The sequence below is a fragment of the Pezoporus occidentalis genome, unplaced genomic scaffold (assembly GCF_034315485.1).
Source record: "Pezoporus occidentalis ecotype Australia unplaced genomic scaffold, CSIRO_AGI_Poc_V1 ctg245, whole genome shotgun sequence".
NCBI lineage: Eukaryota > Metazoa > Chordata > Aves > Psittaciformes > Psittacidae > Pezoporus > Pezoporus occidentalis.
In genome coordinates this window covers 1,033,532-1,059,818 of record NW_026914340.1, presented here as the reverse complement: position 1 = coordinate 1,059,818, position 26,287 = coordinate 1,033,532, and the positions used below count along the sequence as shown (strand labels likewise).

The following is a 26,287-nucleotide window of genomic DNA, read 5'->3' as shown; positions in this document are numbered from 1 at the left end:
AATACATCTCCAAAAGAAGGGGGGGGGGGGGGGAGAATACGTAAAAAGAAAAATAAAAAGGCGGAAAAATCGTTCCCGAAAAGAAGGAGGGGGGTAAGCGCATTAGCCCCAAACCTACCGCGCACCCACAAAAAGCAGCACCGCTTCCATCGCTCTCGGTTGGAAGCGGGCGGCACGGAGCGATCCCGAGGAAACGGCAAAGGCGGCTCAAACGAATCGCATCAAAATCCGAGGAAAAAAAAAAAACAAAACGAGGAAAAGCGAAGAAACAGATCCCCAGAAGGCAGGAATGCGCGCAGGAAACGGCAAGGTGAGGGTGGTGGCGAGCGGACGGGGGAAACGGGGCGAAAACCGAGCCGGGAGTGGGGGAAAAAAAGGGAAAAAGGCAGGAAAAATCCTTCCCAGGCGCGCGGCCGGGAGAGGCACGGAGCGTCTCCATTTTCCCGGCGAGGAGGATGAACGAGCGTTTCCCAGACCACAGAGCTTTAGAGGGAAAGCAAAGAACCGAGGGGGGGAAGAAAAAGAGGGAGGAGATTTGAAAAGATTATTTTTCTTTCTCCCTCACACACTCTCTCTATCCCCCTCTCTCACTCTCCCGCACTCACACATCGACACACACACACACACACACGCTCCCTCCTCTCCTCTTTCCATCCCTCTCTTGATGGCCGTCAAGGGGGCGGAAAATAGAGAGGGGGAAAAAAAAGAAAGACAACAACAACAACTAATTTTAAACCGGCTCAATCAATGAGTCATTAAAAGAGATTTTTTTTCCCTTCCCTCCTCTCCTCAATTTGCATGGCATCAGCGAGAAGGGGGAAAAAAAACCCCACACAACCCACCCCAAACCTCTCCCCTCTCTGCAGCTATCAGCCTGGACCTGAAACCTTATCTCTCCTTTCTACACACACACCCCTCCGCCTTTATTTTAAGAAACAACTTTTTTTTTTTTTGCGTGCCCTCAGCAGCCACCACCACCAACCTCGCGGAAGAATAAATATATATATATATATAAATATATATATAGTTCATTCCCATGTGAAGCCACATCTGCCCAAACAACAGCCACCCACAAAACATCCCTCTTCTTCCTCCTCTCCTCTCCTCGTCTCGTCTCCCCTCTCGCTCTCTCTCTCTCTCTCTAGATATATATTTATATACATAGCCCCAGAGCCAATAGCTCTCTGGGCTGAAACCTAATATCCTGGTTTTGGCAACTCCTGGTTGTTAATTTGCTCCTCTTTCTTTTCTGCCTGTCTGGAGATAGATTTTCCTCTCCCCCCCACCCCCCCTTCTCTTTTCCCTCCCCGAAGGAAGGGAGGAAGGAGGTTGTGTGGGTTTTTTTTTCCTTGAAATTTTTATCACAAAATTATAATACACTCAAAGGGAAACTCACCGTCATGAAAAAGCAGTGCCTTGTCAACGGGGTTTCTTCGCCATCACATCAGGGGCTGGCAGTGTAAGAGAGAGAGAGGCAGAGCGGGAGAGCGAGGGAGGGAGGGGGGAAGAGAAAGAGAGCGGGAGGAGAGCGCGGCGCGGCACCACGGCACACCACGGCGCGGCACCGCACCGCACCGCGGCACGGCACGGCACAGCGCGGCACCGCTCCGCTCCCCTCCGCTCCCCTCCGGCGGGACACACCGCCGGCTCCAGCGCCATCGCCACAGTCAGTCCCTTCAACAAAGTTTAGCTCCTCTTTTCTCTCCCCTTCCTACCCCCCCCCCCCCCCCCCCTTTGAGAAGGCCGTACAGCCGGCAATGTAGACACGGCCGAGCGGTTTAGTTTCGGTTAAAAATTGGGGGGGGGGGTTGGGTTAGAAAAGTAAAAAACGAGCTTTTCCCTGCATTAATTCTAACGGCCTGGCTGATTGCCTTCGTATTGAAGTTGTATATATAAACCACGACAGGCTTGGAGCAAGGGGCACGGAAAAATGCAAGGTCACCTTGAGAGAGAAAGTCAGATCTGACCCTTTTACAAGTTGCCGTATTTTGGGTGGGTTTTGGATACGTTCTTACCGCTGCATGGAAACCAGATGACACCGATTTCAGCTGCTTAAAGAGAGCCGGGGGTAACCTGAAATGCTCCTTCGCAAAACGAGCACTTTAGGTTAAAATGCTCACAGCACTGCGAGTTCATTAATACAGTTCTACAGTTTACTGCGTCTGAACGCGTTGGTACGAGAATTTCGGTCAAAGCTTCTGGGTTCTACAAAACTAACTCAAATATTCATTAAACACATCACTAAAACAGTCTTCGTTCAGCCGATGCAGACAAGCCTAGTTTCTTAACATCTTGATTGGAAACAGAGATTCTTAGCATGTAGAGGTACATATATAGTAATGCTTCTAAAACAGGAAATCTGTTTGAGACCTTTTTCTGCTAGTAAGTCCCAAGGACTTGTGCACAGCAACCTTCCCTGGTTTTAGCAAAAAGTAACTTCAAAAACTCCCTAGAGACCCGGATTTGAAGCCTCTGTGTAGCAGCGCACGCTTCGTTAGCTTTACAGCTCAAAAAGCACTTGAGGTTTTGAGTTTTTAAAAGACAAACCAAACCATTACAGGGGCAATGTACTATGTGGACCTTCCTGAAGGAGTGGACCAGATCTTTTATGTTTAAAACCGGTCAGCACCTCAGCATTGTTTTCAGTTAGGACCCGGTTATAATACTGAAGTAATCAACCAACTCAGATTATTATACGGGAAACAAAGGGTAAAAGCCCGATTCCAAACCTTTGCCAAAGCCAAGACCTGCAGTTGTTGTTTACACGTATTTCCACGGTAAAGTTTCAAATCACTCCCTAAATGGAAGGGTTGGGCTTTAGCGTGAGTGCAACAGATCCTCAGTGCAGCCCAGACATAGCAAACACAAGCATGGTCCTGCCTACCCCATCAGCTGAAATACTGGCTTCACTTCTCATAAAGGCAGTATGAACCTGACTTAGCCAGCAGCATGGACAGAAACACCACATGCCAGAGAGCTCCACATCCTAATGACTCTTACAGCCCATAACACTCCCGACAGTAGCATTAAAAAATGGAAAAGGCCGCACTTAAAGGTCCCTAACTTCAGCAGATGCTTCAGGGGACCCGACGCTGCCCTGAATTAAAGCTTACTCAGCATCACTGGCTGAGAATTAGAGAACGTTGCTAAAGTAGGAACTTGTGAGCTGCAGGGCCGCCACAAGCGTTCTGCTCGAGTTAACAGGAAGGAACTTTGTTTCAGAGGTTATGAGGCAGAACATCTGACCGGTGTATTATTATTATTAGTCTCCCAGTCCTACAAAAACCACAATGGGAAGTAAGCAAGAGCAAGGAGGAAGAGGAGGAAAGAGGACACGTGATTTTCGGTAGCTTCCCTTCCTATAAGTAACATGAGCAAGCCTACCTAAATTGTCCGTGACTGTACCATAATTTATACTTACTTTCCCTGGAGCATGTTTTGAAGCAGCATTGGCAATAACCTTGCTAAGCAGGGACAGTACAAAAAGGGAAGGAGAGCTAACATCTGATACAGTGAAGTGCCCTGACCACACTAGATTTCTCCAGATCTACACAAAAGGGTGAGCTTAAGAATGAAAACCCTTTACATGGCCGTTGAGTGAACAAAACCACGCCAGAACACACTGTGCTCTCTGCAGAAGTAAAAAAGCATATATAATTCTATCTTTGCTATATTGGTTCAGAAACAAAACTGGCTCAGGTAGAAATGGGTGGATGCGACTTTATAGGTCAGACTAAAGCACGCACTTAACATTACTTGCAATACTAAAAAGCGTGGCTGCAGTCTTCAGTTGTGGTGTTACCACCTTCTGGTGTACTACAGAATTTTCCAGACCACATTTATAAAGAAATACTGCTTTTTGCTCTGAGGTTCTCATGCTTATTTTTCAAGGGGATCACAGGGTGTTTCTGAAGTGGGTGTCACTCCCCCGGAGGTTGCCCCTCTTCTCACCGCCTAACAGCATTAACACAAAAACCCTAACCCATCAAAATTCTTCTGCCCCCAGGTCACCTGCCCAGAGCTGCTGTCCTCAGCCAAAGTCCTCTTCTCTGAATTGTGTACAACGCACATTCAGTTCCTGTCTCTCTCTGGCTTCCTCAATCACATTAATTTGTTTTCTCATTCATTTTCCCGTAGCTGCTTCAGAAGGAGTAAGGGGAAATAAGCATGAGAAGAAAGGCCAGACCAGTGTCAAGAAGGAATAGGAGAAACCTTTAGAAAACAGGCATTGGCGCAGTAATTCTCAAGCAGAGCTACAGGGAACATCATGTGCACCCAGCACACAATACACCAGTCTGCTGTATTTTGACATCAGCTGTCACACTGTGACCATGCTGTTTAACAGCTACCACTCTCATAGGTGTGCAAAGACACCAAGTGACATTTGCAGCGAGCTGAGATACACGGCCCTGAAATGACAGAAGACTGTGCAGAAGTAAAAACTAGGCTTAGATACTGAGAGGGAGAAAATAAGGGGGTATTAAACACCCTCTTCCTTCATTCTGTCTCCAGGTTTCTCTCAGATCAAGTGACTTTATTATTACCCAGCCCATTTCTCCAGGTTTGTATCACAAGCATTCCAATCCTTGTGCAATCATAAATTAGTACTCCAAAAGATCAAGGGCAGCAGACTCATAAAGAAGAATTTACAGGCTAACCCATTTGCATTAAAGGAATAAATTCCACAGTCATCCCAAGATTCTGCTTAAATAGCTGCTTTGTAACCTCAGTTCACTGCATCCTCTCTGAGGTATATCGGATGGAAAAGAGCTGCTTACTGCTGCCTTGCTTCCTCAGACAGTGCTTCAGCTGTATGGATGGCACTTCTTTATCTCTCCATCACTTAACCTGCTTCTTGTGTCAGCTCATCACCAGACACACTATTTATCCAACTACAACTACGCACTGCTTTATAAATTACTAATTTAGATAAGAATAAGTAACTCTACGCTTGAAGGCACAGATAGGTCATCATTCGAAAGGCAGCAGCAACAGAAAGGAAGGAGTCACAACACTTAAAAGGTAGGGCGCTCAAATACAGTGGCATGAAGGGAGACAAAAGACTTTAATTTGGAATATAAATGCAACATACCACATGAAAAATCCAGTTCGATATCTGTTATCAGTATCGATACAGATACCAGTATCAGGACCCTCTCAGTAAGAATTTCCTAAACTTGGCAAATTTCAGCTTGCACAAAACTACTTACAAAACCAGGCTCATAATTGCATGATGTAACTTCCAAAGCTGTATGACTCCAGTATCAGTCATCATACCAAGCACGTGACTGTCTAACCAATACGTATCTTAAGGGATGGCTGGTTACGATACAGGTAGTAAGAAGAGGTAACAAAGAGTGAGCCTCGGAACAAGAGATTTACACCAGTACCAGGAGACAGACGGGTTTCTATGGCTGGAGGTTGTGTGAATGCCAACAGGGCTGTTCTGTGACGAATCTGAAGAACAGATTTTGAAGAACTGTGCTGCTGTGAGGTGTGGATCTGACGTATGGAAGACAAGTAAAACCAGAGAGAATGTGGTGACGGGGCCCCACATCAAAACAAATGACAGCGCAAAATTATTACTGAAACAGATCAAAAATAACTCTTTCATGCTCTAGGTTGTTTAAATAGAGTCGTATTCTTAGAGTACATTAAAAAGGAGAATTAAGTTTGAAAGATGAACAGCACTCGCTTCCAATTTAGAATAGTCTTAAGACAGTAAGCCACTGAAATGTATTGGGGAAAAACCACCTCTGCAGATAGAACCTTACTACGGTGTCTGGAGAAATAAACTTCAACAGCTTACACAGCCAAGATTTATATAAGCAATTTAAACTAAAAATGAAGGCAGAAATTCGGGAAAGCCTCTATAATATTCAGAGATGAATGGGGAAAAAAAACCCAGTTAAGTAAAGATACAGAAACACACCGGTGTGTAATGAGGAGATGGACACAAGGGTTTGCCGTGTTTGCTTTTTAAAGCAGTAGTAATTCAAACCAGCAGCTGGGCCTTGAAAGTAACAAAAGGCCCATTCCTAATACAGCCGAGGTGCTGCGGATGATTTAAAAACCACTAAATAAAACCAGAAGGAACTTAAACAAAAAATGGAGACCTAAAACATGAAGTGAAGCATTAGAGGGGAAATAGAAACAGTGGAATAGTAAGTTATACCAAAAAAATTAATAACACAAACATGCTAAGCTATACTTGTAGAAGGACAAGACAAAATGGACATTGGGAACAAAGCACCATCTAAGTCCCAACTTTTGAGAAAGAATGGTTTTACTTGGGTATTTCTGGGACCCTACTAGAAACCGGCTGGGTAAGATTTGGGTATGAATAAAGACTGCTGAAAGATAAGTCTTAATATTATCACTAAAAAGTGTATTGCCATGAATGGAATTTATTCTCAGACTGAGACTGAAGAATAAATGCTAATAACAGGAGGAGGCAGTCCTCCTTCACAATGAGAGCAGACAGATTTTGCTCATAAGATGAATAAAAGGCAGAGTAAGTTTCTCAGTATTCTTAGCTTGGTTAACTAATGAATGTACTACAGGAGAGCTAACAAAAAAAAAAATCAGGAAACTTGGATATAATGTCTTCAAGATATTTTTATATAAATTACTCAGGGAAAAAAAAAAAAGGAGGAATATATTTGCAATTAAGATCCACAATTCCAAACCGGGAAATTCTCTTAAGGAGCTCCAGGACTAACAGAATTATTACTTCGAAGTGAGAGTGCGTAAGACAGCATCTGCAGCTCACGCACTTGGTCCTCACAATTTAACTGTCAATTAGCAAGTTTAGGATTCTAAATACCCATTACAGCAAGGCCTGGGCCGAACCTAAGTTCTCTTCTGCTCTTGAGCTTTTGTGCTCTGTGTATTGTGTCTTGATTTGTTCGTCTTGAGGTGCCCCTTGTCGTTTACGTTTTGAAGTCTGTCCCCGCTTTTGGAGGGTAGCTCATTTTCCTAGAAACCGGTTTGTTTCTCCACCTTTGGCACTGAGAATACCATGTTCTCGGAAGGGACCAGCTCAGACTCGTTTCCCAACAAGTGCACCTTGCCTGGTCGGAATATAATTAGTATCTTAAGCATTCCCAAGGATTACATTTCAAAGCTTTTGCATTACTCACAGCAATTAAGATGCACCGAGTAAGTTTCACAGTTGTAGCTCTAACTCCCTAATTAGTGATCTAAAACACACACATTTTACATTGTCTTGCCTTTCCATATGGCCAAGTACATAAAGCACTACATTTTAGTCCAAACATAAGCTTTTTAAAAAACAACCAGCATGCCAAACGTAATGGTAAAGAAACTTAAACTTTTTTTTTTTTTTCCCCAGGAGAACAGGAATACAGTGGCTTGACAGTCACTTTTATTGCAGCCCCATTCCACCGTGAAAAATGTCGTGTACAGTATCTTAAATGGATCATACTACGGCTTACATCTTTAATGCCTGATCACAGTGCCAGAGGAGTTCAAAGAGCCCTTGCTAAAACCAGCAGCAGAATGCCACGACGCTTATACAAGCCACTGAAGTACCTACTTTGTAGCCAGAAGTAATTATGTTCATGTGCTAATCTCTTCTGGAGAAACTCAGTGTAACAGCAGAGATCCCATCGATCAGATAAGAAAGAGCTCCATGCAAGACAAAGGGCTGCTGCTTTTCTTGAAAACACAGCTAAAAGGCAAACCAGCATTCTGTGTGCGACAGCGCAAGGTACAGGCATTCCACCGCTTGGAACTAAGAACGTCAGTGCTGGGAACACAGACCGATGATAAGGAATAACTGCATCTGCTTCCTTCCTTTGCTTGAGAGAGCACAAATCTGCATCTCAAGATAGTGCCACAACTATGAGGTCCTTGACTTTGCAAGCTCAGGAACCTCAGGTTTAAGAATCCACTGCTGTGAGGCTGGAAAGCCAGTTGCCTTTATAGATCTCACTGTTACTCCCCACTTTTCTTAAAATAAGGATGGAATGAGACAGAATCTTGAACCTTCACCCGAACTATGCAATACTTCCAAAGGTTACTAGTTAATGCTGTTGAGCCAGTTTAAGTCAGTACAAAATATTTCAGATAGAAAGCATTCAAGAGCCATCACTAAGGGATACAGATTTAAGCATGGAAGCAGGCGTAACGGAGCTTATGCTCTGGAGTTTCACAGGACTAGATCCAAGTTAGCAAGTGCAGCTTCTGGGAAACAAATGACCCTGTGCAGTCCAAGCAGCGGCAAAAGGTCTTTGTAAAATGACTGCTAATCTACCTTCAAACCAGGGAGGAGCTAAAGTAGGGAGTGAGGGGGGAGAACAGCAGGCAGGCAGAAATTGTAACTTTACTTTTATCTAATAGCCTCGGACAGCTAAACTGCTTGTTACAGCTTACCAACATGAGTCCAAACCTGAGCTAGAAGGCTTACGTGTTTGTTATTCAGGTGGTTACTGTTTGGGAAGTTGTAAATCCTCTGTTCTCTATGGCTCAGGGCACGCTAAAGAGCCTTAAAAGCTGCTGCCAGCAACGACAGGGAGAATATTGTCAGTATTTGTATTACCACAAAAAGATAAATATACACCAATATCAGTCATACCAAAACCTCAAACTGTAGGTGTAGGAAATAACTTTGGAACATCAAGATGAGACAGTTGGCAGAATTTTACTGCTCCCTTTTTAATTTTTCAGTACACTTCACGTTCTTTTATCTGGGGCTATTTGTGCACATTAGCAAGGTGAAAAGATTCCGGTCTCTCCCAAAAGCCCCTATTCACAAGTGTATTTGGGCCTCATTAATTTAAAACCAATACAAAATACTTTCCAAAGCTTTCTAAGTGCCCAAATGCAATAAAACCTTACCATTATACTGCAGCATAAAATACTTAACGTTTAATTTAGGCTGTGCACGTTAATGTTTTACTGTAATCTTTTCAGGTATAAAACTGTTTTACCCACTGCAGTTCATCTCTCAGGCCGTATTTGTGTAACAACACCAAAGCCAGTCACATTTGTGCACACTGAAAAACAGCAAAAGCCTTTTTCTGTCCATATTCTCATGTATGGGATAAACACGTATCACCCGTACTGGTGGGAGCGTAAGGCAAAGAAGCCTGCTATGTAAAACAGAACTCAGATCTATTCCTTAGGAAACAATATGGAAGTAAGGATTTCTTTTTTCTTACAGTGACCGAACAGCACCGTATTCTCACCCGATGTAACATTACTGCAATTGCTGCAGAAGTGGATTTCATCCATTACTAGCAAAAATGCCTAAGACATGCTAAATGCGTATTTAAACACATTGGTAGTGAAAACCCCAACCACTTAAGTGAGACCGTTTCAAGATACCCTTCCTTGTTCACGACTGAGCATTCTCCCTTTCTGCAGGGTTTTGATTAAGAAAGCTGTATTTTCAGGAACAAAATTCTGGCCGCATGAACCTATGCGGCACTGTGACAGTTCAGAGCCGTAATGCATTAACCAGGACATTGCCCATGCTGCTGCCCCCCACCCAACCCCAACTGCTTCTGCACAACAGGAGCTGTTACACAGCAGCCCCTTGAAAACCCTCCGATTTCATCCTGTACCCTTTACAAGGAAGGAATATTCTCTATTTTAGTGCAAGTACTTTGTGCGTTACGAGGATTAAAGGTGTTTCACTGTCCTCCTTTCATCATCCTAACTGTGCTGGCATTACTACATAGAAGATTCAGGTACTCCCTACAAAACTCTAACAGTGTTACGCCTAATACCGTATTTCTCAGGGAACAGAAAGCAATTGCTACTTTCAAGCTAAGGCCACTTTAAAATGCTAACCTTCAGTAGCGTAACAATCTGTATTTTCTAACAGGAGAATTAGACCAAAAAAAGATCAATGCTATCGCCCTATTAGAAGACAGTAAATTTGGAGTCTCTGCTTCGGGTTTACCACCTTTTGTCTTCCACTGATAGGTTTAGGTCCGATGCTAATTTACCGTAGGACACTTTGAAATGCAAAGGGATGGGACACGGTATTTGTAGAACTGGATGGGGTTTATTTATCTTGGAAGAGTGCTTTGTGTGTTAACTTCCCTTGCAAAAATTAACATTCCGTGACACAGAAGCACAGTTCTCAAAATACATCGGAACGAAGGTCGCTTTCCCACTTTGTACTTAAAGCGTGTTTCCTAACCGTGAAGAGAGCCCTCCTCACCCTGATCGCAGGTAGGCCCGTGCGCATCCCTCACGGCCCTCTCCCTAGGGCGCAGTAACCACGGGCACAGCTCTCCCTCAACCACCGAGCTCCCTTTGGGCACCAAACACCCCGCAGACCAACCAGGCGGCCAGGAGCCAACACAGCCCGCTCGGCAGCACCTCCACACCGCTACCTGCGAGCTCCTAACGGCCGCTCCGCACAAGGAGCCAGCGGGGACGCTTTGCGACCGCACCACCGCCCAGCCCCGGGGCTCCGCGCCTGCCGGCACCGCACGGCCCAGGGGCTCAGGAAGCGCCGCCGCGCTCTGCGGCCCCAGCCGCACCCCTGCACCCCCAGAGCCCCGCGGTAGGGGAAAAGAAGAGGCGAGGCGCGGTTGGGCGCGCCGGCAGCCGGGGTACCCCCGCGGCCTGTGAGATGGGATGAGGAGAAGGGAGGCGGCAGCTGCGCGCGCGGGGGGGGGGGGGCAGGAGGGGGGCGGGGGTTATTTATGCCCCGGCGGTACCGCGGGCCCCGGCTCCGCACGGCACGGCGCGGCGCGGCGCGGCACGGCACGGCACGGCACGGCACGGCACGGCACGGCACGGCACGGCACGGCACGGCACGGCACGGCACCTGCCGCCGGCACTCACCCCATCCCGCGGCCGGGCGCCGGCCCCTTTAAAGCGCCTGGGCCCCCTCCCACCGGGCCGCGCTGTGCCCGCCAATCGGCGGCGCCGGCGCAACCGGGGCTGCCGGCAGCCAATGGACGGGCCGCTTAGTGGCCGGGAGGAGAGGCGCGGAGGCAAGATGGAGGCGGCGAGGGAGGCTGAGGCGCCCCGCGAGGAGCCGAGGGCGGCCGCCGCCGCGGTGCTGCCCGAGCGGCTGCAGCGGAGGGAAGCGGAGCGGCAGCAGGGCGTGGAGCGGCAGCGGCAGAAGAAGGAGGCGCAGGTGGTGAAGGAGGAGCAGAGCGAGTTCTTCATCGCCGCCTTCACCCGCGAGCGGGAGGCCTTGGAGGGGCTGCTGGCGGCGGGGCTGCTGGAGGAGGCGGCTGCCCGGCTGCAGGGGCTGCAGAAGCTGCTGACCGAGAGCGTGCGGTTCCTGGCGCCCTACGAGGTGAGGCAGGGGCAGGAGGCCGTGGCGCGGCTGCAGAGCGACCTGGCGGCGCGGCGCCAGCAGCTGCAGCCCAAGAAGAGATTCGCCTTCCGGACCGTCAAGAAGGAAGCGGCTCCGGGCTCCGAGCCGCGCCCTGCGGAGCCCGCCCGGGCCCCGGCCGCCTCGGCTGCGCCCGCTCCCGGCTACGGGCCCGCCGAAGGGGAGCCGGGCGGGCCGCCGCTGTGCGGGTTCAGCGGCGTCGAGGATGAGGAGCTGGAGCTCGGCCCCGCGGAGCTGCTGCAGCGCGACGTGCTGCTGTGCGAGCTGCGCGGCTGCCAGGTGCGGCTCCGCGGCAACGCCAACACGCTGCGGGTTCGCGACTGCCGCGGCTGCACCGTGCTCTGCGGGCCCGTGTCCACCTCCGTGGTGGTGGACGGCTGCAGCGATTGCCTCCTGGCGCTGGCCTGCCAGCAGCTCCGCACCCATCGCACCCGCAGCAGCCGCTTCTACGTGCAGGTGACCAGCCGAGCCGTGATCGAGGACTGCACCAGGGTCTCCTTTGCCCCCTACACCTGGAGCTACCCCGGCATTGAGAGAGATTTCGAGTCGTCTGGGCTGGACAGGGACAGAAACAACTGGAACCTGGTGGATGACTTTGACTGGCTGGCCACTGACAGGCCTTCGCCCAACTGGAGCCTGATCCCTGAGCAGGAGAGAATCAGCTGCTGGGAGTGACTGCAGGGGCATCTTAGTACTGAGCAAGAAATCCTGGTGTTAATGCATTGACTCAAAACTGCGGGACTTCACCCCCCCATATATGCCATTAAATCATTGCATTCAGTATTCAGGTTGCAAATTGCAAGGTGTGACTGTTTTTTTGTTTGTTTGTTGTTTTTTGGTTTGTTTTTTTTAGCCAAAGAATACCAGTCAAATACAGTTTACTGTCCTGCACTAGATGCTGCTATAATCTTTCTGTATCACTATGGAATTTCCCCGCTGCTGCAGTACCGAACTGCAGGCTTTTTTTTCCTAATTAAGGTGGAACAAGGGGCACTGATACACAAACAAATGAGCCTCTCGGAGCTGTTGTGCTGCTTTCACTCATCCAGAGCTTGATTCAGCAGGGAATGGTAGAACATGTGCTGCGAATGGAAAGATCAGATTCCAGATTTTTTCGTGTTTGCAGGCAACAGTATGCTACCTCATGAGGAGCACAGGAGGGGACATTTAGGGAGTAATGGGACAAAAGATTAATTTAAAGGAGTTTTTGTAGCTGGACAGTGAAGCAGACCTTTGAATCCTAAGCCTATGCTATATTTATGAGCCAGGTTCTGCTGGTAGGGGTGGAATCTGAAAGTTTTCTTTAGGCTTTTGTTTCAAGTGAGAGAAGCCTAAAGGTAGAAAAGTCTCCTAGTGAACATTTCATGCTCTCCTTATACACCGATTGCTTGAGATTAATAAACCCGCAGAGGCTGTATAAATACTGACCTTGCACAGTCTGGAAAGAGTTAGTGAAAGGATGCTCCTGCTGTAAACACTTTCAACCTGGGGTGAATGAAATGAGTACTTTTAGGGGTACACAGCAAGTGCTGATTAACATTACAGAAGCTGGGTGAACTGCTCTGCTGCAGTTGGACTTCAGAAGAGGTGTTCAGGGACATCCTACCGCTTTCATCTGCCTACCGCACATGAGGCTTTGGTGCTGCCATGAGTTTACAGCACACTGCTATTGTGTAGGTGCAGTGTTGACAGAGGGAGTCACTAAAACGGGAAGGTGAGGTGCTAAGTTTCAGTTCCCACACTGGATGCTATCTTGCATAAAGTGCAGTGTGACTTAAGACCCATTTCTTCTCTCCTGCTAAACAAAAAAGTAGCAGCAGCATGGAATGCAGTGTTTTTACAGTGCCCTGTTAGTGATGGTGGAGTGACCACTCTCCATACATAAAGCATACGCAGTAGTTCTAGGTTTCCAGAACCACTCCTTAACTTGTGATGTATTGCAAGAATCAGCTTAGAGTTCTATTTTAAAACTGCAAAATATTTATGCCGTATGTATGTCATATATGTGCCTCTAACAAAATTAAACACTGTCTGAACTGTCAAAACTGCATTACTGCCATGAGAACTACTTGAAACTTCACTTGAGGGCTTGGCTGGGTTTGAGTAGAGAAACTAAGGGGTTTTCAGCCTATTTAATTCAAAGGGGGAGGAGGGGAAGAAGGGAACTTTTGTATATTCTTTCACAATTTTTTATTTACTTCTGTTAATGTATACTTTTTGATTGAATTGAATTTTGCATTTCAAATATATTTGCTCTGATTTCAGTTGTCCCTTCACTGATGAGTCTTCTTTGCATCGACAGGGTCATAAAATGATTTAAAGAAAACCCTTACTCTTGCTTTCATGTATGTAATTTTTAACGTCTTGTTAAGGAATGTGATCAGAACTTTGACGTTAATCTTTCTCCACATACCCTGGTAGTGACAAATCAGTCCCCTTGGCATCCTGGGATTGCAGATTGAGCAGCCTGTAGGAATTACAGAAATGCCCTTGTTCTGCCTGCCAGAAGCTATACAGATGTAAGTTTACTTACCGTGTTGGTAGACACTGCCAAACCTAGAAATGGAGAGGCTGCTGCAGGTATCAGAGATGTGTGCTGCTCCACATACTTCCAACTGGCGTGTAACTATTAGCTGTTGGTCCGCAGCACGCAGTATTGCCTGAATAAACAGAGTGTGACTCAAACCAAGGGAATTTAGACTTCAGTTTCAGCCCAAAAACGCTTCCTTGGTGACAGCTGTCAGTTACTGACATCCCAGTTCCTTTCTTTCCTCCGAGTCCTTAGCCTTGTCAAACCAAAATCGTCAGGGAGTACTCTTCAGGAACATGACTTAGAGGAGGCTGCTAAAGGTGTTCCAGACAATTACTCGCACTTAAGGATTTACCATTACCTTTGGAATACAAAACCGGTGACTGAATCTTGGTCTCAAGCGTGACATGGAACAAGAAAACTCCATTTGAGAGCAGCAAACCTGCGAAAGTGTGCTCAGGCAAATGCTTACGTGTGATTTATAGCTCTGAACACATACACACACAGTTGCACACGTCAGTTCCCTATTGAAGGATCATACTAGGAGAAAATCAAAACCGTTTTGAAACAGATGTGAACACAAGTTACACAGTGGGAAAGGTTTACTGGCATATCCATAGCCTCCAGCAATATAGCAATTGCAACATACTAAGGTCTGTTAGAAAGGGATCCACCTCAGCGTTTCCATCAGGTTATTTCAACAGCACTACAGTATTCTTTCGTTAAAAATCCATATGGAAAAGGCAGTCACGATCGGTATCGGCACAGGCAGGATGCTGCCTGTGGCCCTCCTGCCATCGCCAGTGCAGACAGCTCCTGTGTTAGTCACCAGCCCTGGCATCCTGCAAGCCCTAGCAGGTAGGAAGAAAGTAAAAAGCCCTGTGAGTGAGAGAGTATTAGCTGGTATCCCGTAAGTGCAGTCACTCCTCTGAGAGTCCATTCTCCAGTCAGATCTAGTGGGAAGTGATAGCTCAGGTGAAGGGAGAATTACCACGTACTCATCAAATCTATACAGAAGTATCTAAAGGCATGGTAGGAGTAAGTTTCTGCGTCTATAAATGTTCTACAGGGTAGTTACAGATACATAACCTGTAACTTAAATTACAGATTTGTAAATCTGTAATTGGTGATTTAAAACCTGCAGTTTAAAATCTCAGCTCTTTCTTTTATTTCTTGGCATCTATTTTCTAGATGCAAAAAAAAAGGATTCCTTTTATGTTGACACATGATTCCCAAAATTAATGGTTTGGAAATTAAATGTTTGGGATCCTTTGGCAGGTCTGGACTATAAGATTTGTCCGATTATTTCACTGGAACCACAGAAAGTAAAGGCTAAACATGGACAGGCTGGAAGCTTAGTCCACAGATTTGTAGCTTCGTATTGTACCTTTCTCCTCTACTGACAAGGCATCAGAAGAAACTGCTTCCTGTCTGCATGTGAGCCGTAAGCTGTTTGTCCAAGAGCTCAAAACCCATATCTGGGTTATGGAAGGGATTATATAGTTTTGCTGAGTGTCCGGTTTCAACAAGTGAGGAATTCTGTGCTATCCTGTCTCTAGATGACTTGATGATGAAACCTCTCACTGAAGGAAGCCTCCCTCAAAGGGTGTAAAGGAGAGTGCCATGACGTGCCCTGCGCTGCCAGCGGCAGGCTGCCAGCTCCTGAACTCCCTTTCTGAAGTCTGCAGCTAAGAAATACCCGGAGGGGAGCTTGGGCAGAGCTTGTGCGCAGCTCGTTTGAGGAGAGGCACCTGGCTGTCTCTGTTCCCCTGGGTCAAGGAGACTGGGTGCAGCCTGGTCAGGGCTGCTTTGTCTTTGCTAATCTCAGCTTGGAGGAGGGAGGGCGGCACAAGCTCTGAGCCTTCCTTCAGAGCGATAAGCGATGCTGACACCAAGAAAACGCCTGGCAGCCTTTTCTAGGCCAGGAGCCAGGGCTCTTTTGTGCCCAACCTCCTCAGGAGAGCCTGCAAAAGTCCCCTTCCCTGCAGACCCCCAGTGTGCAGCAGGGAGGGAGGACTAACAACATGCTGCAAGGGAGACAACTGTTCAGAGAAGCCCACTGAACGAGCATGGTCAGGGACAGTAACTCCCCAAACAGCTTCTCTTCTCCAGGCTGAACAGCCCCAGTGTTCTCAGCCTGTCTCCATGTGGGAGGTGCTGCAGCCCCTGAGCATCCTCGTGGCCTCCTCTGGACTTGCTCCAGCAGCTCCGTGTCCTTCTCATGCTGAGGACACGAGCACTGCACACAGTGCTGCAAGTCTGTCTGTGCAAGAAAATACATAAGGAGCCTATGGCAGAAAAGTGTGCCCATTCCCCAGCACCACACAGAGCTTGGAGTGTTGGCACTGGCAGTGGCTGTGAGAGGTCGCACGGGGCAAAGCTTGTCTGCAGAGAAGCAGCATTTCCTCCCTCTGCCTGCCCCTGCTTCTCTGAATACCAGGAATTAAAATGGAGTTAACTTGCATTCTCTCCCTGTTTCATTTAAATAGGTTCTGCTGTGGGCTCTAGCCATGCCAGTTGTGTGAAAACACGCCTAAGGACCACATGAAGAGCACAGTTCCGTGCGCATTTGTCTGCATTATATTTTTGAGGGCTTGGATTACTATTATTTTTTAAATTAAGGCCTCCTTTTGGGGTTTTGTTTGGGTTTTTTGGGGTGTCCTTTAAAGTTTCTTCCTGTGTAAGCAATAGCTACACATAGACAAGGACCGAACCTCAGTGGCTTCACCTGGAACTGATTCAAATGTTACCAACGACTTAGACGTTCTCCCGTGGAAGGAGTGTTTGTGCATGCATGCCCACCCTCCACATGCATCCTACTTTTACCAGGTGGATTTCTCCCAGCATGTAAGAGTGCTTATCTGAGGGCAGACTTGTTGCATTTGAGAACTGCATACAGACAAGTACCTTTCCTTACTTCCTTTATGCATCATCCTTTCGCACCTCCGCTCTGCCCCTTTCCATCAGGCACTCCCCGCCTCTCAGGTCTCCAGCCTATTTTGCCACATAGCTTTCCCATTACAGCCGCTGGGTTTGCACAAGAGACCTTGTGCCCATGTTGTAAAAAGCCAGGAAAGATACAAACAGCAAGAAAATAAACCCCAAACTGTGCAACTTGCGGAATCTCAGCATTTCCATTCACATCAGGATCTGGTTTATCTCACTGGAGGATCCAGCAGTAATAACTGCTGTGAGCCTTTTGTGAGCTTCTTTCAGTTCCCGACGTACTTCTTCCCTGTTTCTGCAAGCACAAACATTGATTTATAACCTTCCCTGTTCCCTTTCGTTTCAGCAGCGAACACTACACCCTAGGCATCACAATCGTAAGTACTCATCATAGTGTAATAGTGGTAGTGTAATAATGCACAAATAAATACTCACAGTGGCCATCCTGAGGGTCAAATGAAGGTGCTTTCTGAACATGTTACACTGTGGATAACGATGGTTGAAATGCTGGGAGCTACCCAGAGCAAAACCCTGCAATGCCCTCTGCCCGTGTGCCATGGTGCAGTTTAGGAGCCACAGGATCCATGTCAAGTCAACTTTCCCATGTGTCCAACAGCCCCAGCAGTGAATTCAGCGACTTGCCTCAGGCACAGCAGCCTTCCAACTCGGTGCTGTACATAGGAGGAAAAAAGGAAGTCATCAGTAAGACTTGTTTAATCATACAACGTGGTACAGCATCTTATCACGTTGTTCCTGAGGAACGTCCCTGTACAAACCACATGCTTACAAATGTGAGCAAAACCATGAGGTACAGGGCATAAGCCCCCCTCCTATCTCTACACAGTAACTTCCTATCACAGGTAAACCCAGACATCTTCACTCTTGCCATGAAACCTAACCACTTCTGAGGAAAGGAAACAAAAAAGAACCCAAGAAAGCCACACGTTTCATGTCACAGAGCAGCACGAAAGAAAAATGGGGCCAGGGGGTTATTTTGTCACCAGCTAATAGCACTTCCGTAGTTTAGGTACATAGGACATGCCTATATAAAGGGAATTTGCCTTTTATACCTCATATTCCCAATAACAGTTGATCCAGCACTGGGCAGCAGACTCTATAGCAAATACCAGACTGAATTGTCTGCATTAGACCCAACTCTTTCCTCCCTCTTAGCATTAAGTGGTAGGTTTGTGGCTTATGTTTAGGTTAGCAGGCATAGCTTTTTTGGAAAGCTATCAATATGGTATTGCTGCCCATAAAAATGATGGTATTTTAGCGATGTTGTGGATTTGAACACATTCATGGTGAGTTCAAAGTAGCATTTTCAGTACTTTATGCTAACACTTTTCTCTCCAGAATAGCACCTGAACTACTTACACCCCTGTGTTCGCTAGGCAGCCTCCAAGGAGACCATTAACTCAAACATCCTTACAGCAATTAGGTTGCCTGCTATAGATCAGCTTCAGTATTTCCTACTTGAGGTAGGAAGCCTGCCCGATTAAAGGTGAATCCCAGCCAAGATCGAGATGCGCGAGGAAAAGCACACCCAGGCAAATCCTGGCTGGAGCAAGTGGGAAGCATTAACTCCCCTCTTTGGAACGTGTTAACTTCACACTCAAAGGAAGCCTGAGAGTGCAGCGTGTGGTTTCCCACTGCCACCAATCCCCCTTCAAGCTTCCCAGCACGGTGAGAGCTAACTTGAGAGGTGAGGATGTGTTGCCACTGCAGGTCCCATCCAACCCAAACCATTTAATGCTATCAGACTATTGAAACTACCTCAGTAAGCAGCAGCTTTCCAGGTCTGGCTTGGGTTGGTTGTGTTGACCCCTCTCTGTGATGACTTTAAAGGTGTCACCTAAAGTCTGAGAGCTCTAATTGGTACCCGAGTGTCCCCTCCTGAGCGTGAGGTCAGTCACTGATCCTCCCCCAGAAAACACTGACATTGAGGAGTCGTTTATTAGACCCCCTCCTGTTACCTTGGCTTAAGGAGAAGAGTAAATTTGGAGGGGCCAATGAGCCCTGAAGCATACGCTGCAGGTTCTCTTTCCCTATTTTACTCCTGACTGAACAGGAAACACCCCCGTGCACACAATAACACGGCTTTGCCGCACCAGATTCATCATGGACATCTGGATGTTAAATTACTGAGGTATTCGGACTCATCTGTGCTCCTGAATACAGACTTCCCCATAGCCAGAGCAGCGCCAGGCTTACGTCTGCTGTGGGCAGGTTTACTGCTTCTTGTCCTGCTAACTGCACCGCAGGACATAATTCACTGCATATCCCTGTGGTCCCGAGGGAAAGTTCTTTTTCTCTGTAAGTAAAGCTTCCCTCTGTCATCACTGACCAGAAAGGAAGTAGTTTCAGGTTCATTTGCCTAGAGCTGACTTCAGGCCGTCAGGTAAAATGCACCCTGCTCCAAGCTACCTCGTGTTTCCTAGCTGAACCCCGGAGGAGTCAGTGAGATACAGTGCATGGGTAGGGGCTGTTTTGGCAAGAAACCAGGAGGGATGTGATTACAGCTTACCGCACAACAGAGACAGCGCTTTTCACCCACTTCAGGGCAAGCAGAGAGAGCAGTCCCCGGCGGACAATTGCCTTCCTCCTTTCCTCTTATGCACCCTCTGCCTGCAAGGCAGCAGCAATGCCAGCAGCCAGGCCTGCTCTAGGAACATCCCAGCTACAAGCTGCTCCCCAGGTCACTGCAATCACAGAATCAACCAGGCTGGAGAAGCCCTTTAAGCTCACCCAGTCCAGCCCTTACCCAGCGCTGCCGGGGCCAGCACGGACCCAGGGCTACAAGCTGTGTGAGCACTTGCAGGGATGGTGACTGCAGCCCTGCCCTGGGCAGCCAGGAAAGCTCCATCACAAAACCCCTCTTGGCACAGAAAAAAGCAGCAGCTCGATAGCCTTGTCCTTACTGGAGAGACCTCCCGAGTCTCACATGGGAGCCGAGCAGCATCCATGGTAACTCAGGGCAGCACACTGCCAACGGGCTGCCTTTCAGTGCCTTATGGTTTAACCACTATCACCTTTCACACTTGCCTTCCTCCTGGGCACGTCCCTCCACCTTCCCCTCAAGGGCTGGTGCTCCAGGGGCCAGCAGCCACAAGGGGATGTCCCCAGGGTACTGGGGCAGCACCATCAGCCCAGCCTGGCTCGGGCAGAGCCTCCCCTTCGCCTCCTGAGGCGGCTCCTTTCTCACCTGCAGTGTGTCCTCACACCCTCGCACACCTGCAGGGTGATGGGTGCACTGCCTGGGGGTGCCTGAGGTTAACTCTCCTTGCCGTGAGCCAGCGCAGGACCGTCCCCACCGCTCTGCGCCTCTGCAGGGCGAGCAAAGCCAAGCCAAGCCAAGCCCCTGAGGCACTGCAAAGAGCTTGCCGGGACCGCCGTGTGGCAGGAGGAGGAAGCTCACCACCAAAGGAGGGGGTTCCATCCCTCTTTTCCTGCCCGCTACAGTGTGAAAGCAGAGTTTCTCCGAACTTCTCCTTTCTCCTTCCCTCCTATGAAGGCCCTGGACATGACAGAAGCCATGGGAATAAGTAGAAAATGCCAAGCTTAGGGGTTTTAGGTCGCTGTCAACCACACGCCTGTCTGCTTCCAGGACACGTAAGCCACGGGATGGCACCTCGAGTCAACCAACACAGGAAGACAGGCACTGAAAAGGTGGTTTTGACTGTAGATATGACTAGATCAGCTTCATCTTAAGGTCCTTTCCAACCCTAACTATTCTATGATTCTGTGAAGGGACAGTGTATTTCCGTATTCAAGCAGCCTTTGTTTTTATTAATCTCAAGCCCTCTTCCTTTTTCCTCAAAGGATTCCTCTGGCCACAAAGATCTTTTTATGTCTCTGGGTTTTCATATTGTGCCCAGCAGCCTATCATAAGGCAGCACAAATCTACTAAATAGTAAAATGAGGGATTATTTGCACTCATCTGTTGACAGACATCTCTCCAGATTGGATCAAATGATTAAAGGCATTAGAGTGACGTCTTGCAGATCCAGGGCAAATCATCTGAACCCTTGGGACAGTTTCTCCTTTGCTTGGAAGGAACCACCACCACCACCAAGAGCTGGAGGTGCCCACTGCCTGGTTTTTCTCACTGATGTGAAATTGTCCTATTGGGATCTTTGCGTATTTTTACTTGCTTGAATCCCCAGCGTGGGGAGCCCAGGATGGAAGGACCATGCAGTGGTTCGCTTCCCGCTGAGCTGGTCAGGCTCTCTTCCAGTGCCTGAATGGTTTTTCCTCAAGCAGCTTCCGCCGAGAAGAGGGGTCCAGGCTGTGAAACCTTCCAACGTCTCCCACTAGAAAGATGGCACTGCTGAAGGTCAAATTCAGCCAGAAGAAACGGGTAAAACTAGCCCAGGGACTATGGCTCATGAACTGGTTTTCGGTGTTTGCTGGGATCCTTGTCTTTAGCATGGGGTTGTTCCTCAAAATCGAGCTCCGGAAGCGAAGCGAAGTGATGGACAATTCTGAAAGCCACTTTGTGCCCAATTCTTTGATATTGGTGGGTATATTATCCTGCGCCTTCAATGGGTTTGCTGGCAAAATCTGTTACGACTCTCTGGATCCCGCTAAATTTGCCAAGTGGAAGCCTTTGCTGAGACCTTACCTGGCTCTCTGTTTCCTCTTTAACATTCTCATTTTCTTCGTTGCTCTGCTTTGCTTTCTCATGCGGGGCTCTCTGGAGAGCACCCTGGCCCAGGGGCTCAAGAACGGCATGAAGTTCTACCGGGACACAGACACCCCGGGAAGATGCTTCATGAAGAAGACCATCGACATGCTCCAGATCGAGTTCAAGTGCTGCGGGAACAATGGCTTCAAAGACTGGTTCGAAATCCAGTGGATCAGCAACAGATACCTGGACTTCAGCTCCAAGGAAGTGAAAGAGTAAGTGACTCAGTGGGGTTTGTACCTTTGGTAGCGTTGTTGGGCAAATGTTAGGCTAAAGAAAGGTAACCGACAGGCAGGGACTGGAGGGGTCTTGTGTCAAATGGTGAAGATTGCTTCCTCCCCTGCAAGTTCGTGGGATCCTAGAATCAACTAGGTTGGAAAAGACCTTCAAGAGCATGAAGTCCAACCAAGTTCCCCCAGGACATAAAACGTAAAGCACCAAAACGCAGTTCTCGCTGTCAGTGTGGTGTAAACGGGCTGAAAAAATTGTATTTTTTACTGTCTTTTACCTCTTTATAAAGCCCTTCCATTGAGCCACGCGTACGTATTCCCCAGATCAACAGGGAAGCGTCAGAACTCCTCTAAGCCTAAAGCAGATTCCAATGCAATTTATTAAGTTTCTAAAAATAGGCTTCCCTGGCTATATTCCGTTGATACCGCTTCTAAAACTCCACCTAGATGCTGGCAATCCATCTGCCTCATGGAAACCGATAGAACCAGTAATGCCTTGCCAGTGACTCCTGCGTCTTGAATGCTTAAGGTGTAGAGTTTCCGTTTGCTATTCCCTCAATGGATTGCTGTGAAGAGATTGGGCATCAACGCCCGTTGATGTTCTACCTTTACGCAGCATCCCCTGGAGCCAAATGCGTTTTAAGTTCTCTCCTTTGTAAAGCCGTGTTCTCGTGTGCATCCCTGTGCCTATTTTTGCGAAGCCTGGCGTGAAAACTAGCTTCCCCTCTGCAAACCAGAACAGATTGTTGGGCAGGAACACCTTAACGGCTCTGATGTCAGTGCCCAAAGAGGCAGTAGTCTCCAAATCAGGGTAGGCGCAGGGAAAAAATAGGCACGAGAACAGGTGAACTTTTGCAATGAAGAAGCAGCATTGAGCAGAAATGCCCCAAACCTGTTAGAGAATTCAGCACTGGGGGAAGAGCTCTTTATTCAAAGCTCTTTGGGACCATCATCCGCTAACGTTCTTACCGTGTGGCTGCACGAAGGGCCTCGTGAGCTGCAAGCAATCTGCCTCTTAAATGTACTGCCTGTGTTAAAAGAAATGCTGTGTCTCTCTTGGGGTCCCTCTCTGACTGTGTAAGTGCTGTTTCACCGTGTGTCTCTCTGCATGTTGTTTTCACCTGGGGGGGTCTGGCTGGGTTTGCAACCCGGAGTCAGGACTTTAGAGTGAAAACTGTTCCAGGCTTAAGCTATGGCACTGGGAGGTCGTAGCAAATACATTTGCTGTTTAATAAGGGAGTATTTGCATTGCAAAGGTATGCCCGCGGGTATAAATAACCGCTTGAAAACCCCTTGCCGGCATTATGTGGAGATTTGAGGGCTGTAACTTAATCCAGCAGCAGTGGAAGGGCAAAGCACAGGGGGAAAGCAAGGTTATAGCGTCCTTAATAACTGATGGCTTGTTTGGGACTGAGACTCGCAGCTATTTCTTTGTACTACCGAGGCAGGAAATAGGGCACTAGAGGTCCACAAATGGATGTTGATTCAAGGTCTGAGCTACACAGTGGTGCCTGGTCTCTGCTCACATTCCTGGAAGCCAACAGCATTAATTCCAGGGAAAGGTCCACCCCCTGCAGTATGATTGTTGTGTTATTTGTGGAGCAAAGACCTGACCCGATCTCTCTGAAACTGGTGGAGCATTGACACGTCCATGCGAATTAGACCCAACTCCGAGTATACTTTCAATCCAGAGGTAAAACCTCAACTGCATTTGGAGCTTAGATATATTTAGGTCATGGCTGCAAAGTGGCATGTGGCTTCACCAGGCCATTGCCATCACCTCTCTGTGACGCAGCTTGAAAATACCCATGTAGAAAGCTACAAGTGACTCTCAGATTCTCTTGTCACCTTTCTAGGTCACCGGGGCTCTCCGTTCTGTCATTTTCCAAGCAAAATGGTGTTTGTTAGAGTTGCAGTCCTGTCACTGTGGTCTATTTTGCAGTGCCAGTGGAAGTAATTGCCTTCTGAGTAGCTCTCATCTAAACATCTCCCCATGTACCAGACTAAATGGCTGTTTATGGAGAGCAACCGCAGTCTCAAGTCAACAGTAGCTGGGGAGCTCCTCCAAGGAGCTTAGAAGGACGTTTCATGTTTTAAACACTGGCCACCTTGCTAATGTAGCTGGTATTTAAGGCAAGAATAAATGCATAGCCCCTTTCTGGAGCTGTTACCGGAGAGAAGCTGTTAGGTTTGCTGGATCAGTGGTCTAGCTGGGTACGGTGCGCCCTAAAGCTGCTGTAGGTCCTTTTCCAAGCTCAGGTCACCGCGGGCATCTCCCGTTTGCCCTGGTCTGGCTTTAGATGTGTGTGTGCTCACGCTGCCTTCCGCCCTTGCCCGTAGTCGGATCAAAAGCAACGTGGACGGCAGGTACCTGGTGGACGGTGTCCCTTTCAGCTGCTGCAACCCCAGCTCGCCGAGACCCTGCATCCAGTACCAGGTCACCAACAACTCCGCTCACTACAGCTACGACTACCAAACGGAGGAGCTCAACCTCTGGCGCCGTGGCTGCCGGGAAGCCCTCCTGCACTACTACAGCAGCATGATGAGCTCCATGGGCGCCGTCGTCCTCCTCGTCTGGCTCTTTGAGGTAGGCCTGTCCCCTCCACCCCGCTTGGCTGCAGCACCGGCTCTGTGCAGGGGCTCCGGAGCTTTCGGGGTTACAGATTACATGTGGTTGGAGCCATCTGGTGCTCCAACCTGTGTGGCTGAGAGAGCATCCCATAGAGAACAACTGCAGAAGGCCTGAATGGTCAAAGGCACAGCTGGAAAGTCTCATTCAGGGCTGCTGGGACTGGTCAATACAGTGTCAGAAGTGGAGATTCACCTGAGATGGAGCCAGCGAGAGCTCAGGTCACTGCTGCCTCAGTTTCCTTATTTGCACATCCCTATCTAAAACCAAAGGGCTCAGATCCTGGTGCTGCTCTCTTCTGCACAGGTGCTGATTCCTTAACATCTCCTTGACCACATTAATATACTTGCCGAATGGATTGAGGTCAAAGTGAAAATAGGGAGAGTTAAAAGCAAGCGGGTGGTGGCAGGCGCTCCGGGGGCCAGCTGCACGTACGAACAGCTCACGTGTGAGCACATGTGCAGAGCTTACATGTGAACACATATGAACAGGCACATACGAGACCCCTGTACAGGAGCAGAGGGCCCATTAGCAGCTCCCAGGAGGTGCTGGCCCAGGGATGGGGTACATGGGACACCCCTGTGCCGTGGCCACACAGAGCCACGCAGCAGCCGGCACCTTCTTCCTTCCTAAGTTGAAGCATCCACTCCTTGCTTACCAAGTGCCACCCTCCCCGTGGTGCCCGCTGGTTGCACACCCTCGCCCTCCCCTTTCCCCCTGCCAGCTCCTCCTCACCCCTCCCGGCCACCTCAAGGGGGAGGCTGCTCGGGCTCTGCTCTCTCAAGGAGCATCCCCGCAGCCCTTGAGCCGTACCTGGTGCCCTTGGTTCTGTTCACCCTCCGGCCGGGGCTGTTGGTAGCAGAGGGCAGGGCAGATGCAGACCGGGGTATGAAGGTTTGCCTGACGCTCTCTGTTTTCCCATGGCTCAGATGTCCGTGATGGCTGGCTTGCGTCTCCTGCACACCTCTCTGGAAAGCATCCCAAACCCTGAGGACCCTGAGTGCGAAAGCGAAGGGTGGATCCTGGAGAACAGCCTGAAGGACACTCTGAAATCCGCGCTGGAGAGCTTGAAAAAGCTCGGTAAGTTCAACCAGGTGGAAACAGAAGGAGAAGGGGCCGAAGGAGAGGAAGGAGGGAAGACGCCAGCCATCGCAACGGTCAGCTGAGCTCCTCTCCGAGGTGGACTTGTTATCAGAGAAGAAACAAACTGAGAACTGTGCAGATCTACGTTACAAGCTACGCATCGACCATCAGAATACGCGGTTCTACACATGCTTTTTGTATATGGGAGTCTACACCGTAGCGCACCTGGGGATAACGCACTTATCCCCGGTGTGGATACACCACCTCCGCACCTAACTGGGGGAATGACCCCACTAGGACTTGCAAGATTCACGTGCTCCTCATCAGGGACAGCTAGTTTAAAACCCACACAGTGACCCATCCCGTCTCATTCGGAAATCACAAGTGGAACTGGAAAAGCTCATCTTTGCTTTGCTCAGGCTGGTCTATCAGTGTATTTTATGTGTTTCAGTTTAGCAAGCAAACAGATTGGGTGTCTGGGGAGTACCACGGTAGCAGTCAAAGGAAAGAGGATTTCCAGAGCTGTATATAACTTAGGATACAGGTATTTTGTCAAACCTCTCATTGCATGTAAGTTTTGTTACTGTGCTAAGCAATGGTGTTTTTTTTCCTGCTGTGTTCTTAAGATGTACATAGAGCAAAATGCAAACTTCCGAGGAGATTTCATGTCCTGAGCAAAAACTGTAATTTAACGAAGCAGCGCAAATATCACGGGCACACCACCGAGGTAAGAGCTCAGGGGGGCTTCAGCCCGCATGTCTTGAATGAGCCTGGTGTAGACTTTTGCTTCCCCTTGTAGTTAAACAAGCAGGAGCTTAGAAGATTCCTCTTGTAGCGGGTGGAATCAGTGCCA

At 48.4% G+C, this 26,287-nt stretch overlaps 2 protein-coding genes and 1 long non-coding RNA gene across 3 annotated transcripts; all 3 read left to right on the top strand.

The window, feature by feature from the left end:
* The first annotated feature begins 247 nt into the window (after window positions 1–247).
* On the top strand, window positions 248–8,962 carry LOC134165686 (uncharacterized). Its single transcript, XR_009965614.1, has 2 exons — window positions 248–310; window positions 7,355–8,962. It is a non-coding gene; the product is annotated as an uncharacterized LOC134165686 (long non-coding RNA).
* Window positions 8,963–10,812: 1,850 nt separating this feature from the next.
* TBCC (tubulin folding cofactor C) lies at window positions 10,813–12,423 on the top strand. The gene is made up of 2 exons (XM_062622725.1): window positions 10,813–12,152; window positions 12,183–12,423. The coding sequence occupies exon 1, from the start codon at window positions 10,940–10,942 to the stop codon at window positions 12,002–12,004; it is 1,065 nt and encodes a 354-aa protein (XP_062478709.1). The 5' UTR covers window positions 10,813–10,939; the 3' UTR covers window positions 12,005–12,152; window positions 12,183–12,423.
* Window positions 12,424–20,878: 8,455 nt separating this feature from the next.
* On the top strand, window positions 20,879–25,785 carry PRPH2 (peripherin 2). The gene is made up of 3 exons (XM_062622726.1): window positions 20,879–21,707; window positions 24,063–24,309; window positions 25,281–25,785. Exons 1-3 carry the CDS (start codon window positions 21,127–21,129, stop codon window positions 25,515–25,517), a joined length of 1,065 nt encoding a protein of 354 aa, XP_062478710.1. The 5' UTR covers window positions 20,879–21,126; the 3' UTR covers window positions 25,518–25,785.
* The last annotated feature ends 502 nt before the right edge of the window (window positions 25,786–26,287 follow it).

What these genes read in the sequence shown, in the direction of transcription:
- TBCC (XM_062622725.1), top strand. Translation starts at nt 10,940, where the DNA reads ATGGACGGGCCGCTTAGTGGCCGGGAGGAGAGGCGCGGAGGCAAGATG.
- PRPH2 (XM_062622726.1), top strand. Translation starts at nt 21,127, where the DNA reads ATGGCACTGCTGAAGGTCAAATTCAGCCAGAAGAAACGGGTAAAACTA. An exon ending in AGCTCCAAGGAAGTGAAAGA is followed by an intron (nt 21,708 to 24,062) that starts GTAAGTGACTCA and finishes CCTTGCCCGTAG; the next exon opens with TCGGATCAAAAGCAACGTGG. An exon ending in TCCTCGTCTGGCTCTTTGAG is followed by an intron (nt 24,310 to 25,280) that starts GTAGGCCTGTCC and finishes CCCATGGCTCAG; the next exon opens with ATGTCCGTGATGGCTGGCTT.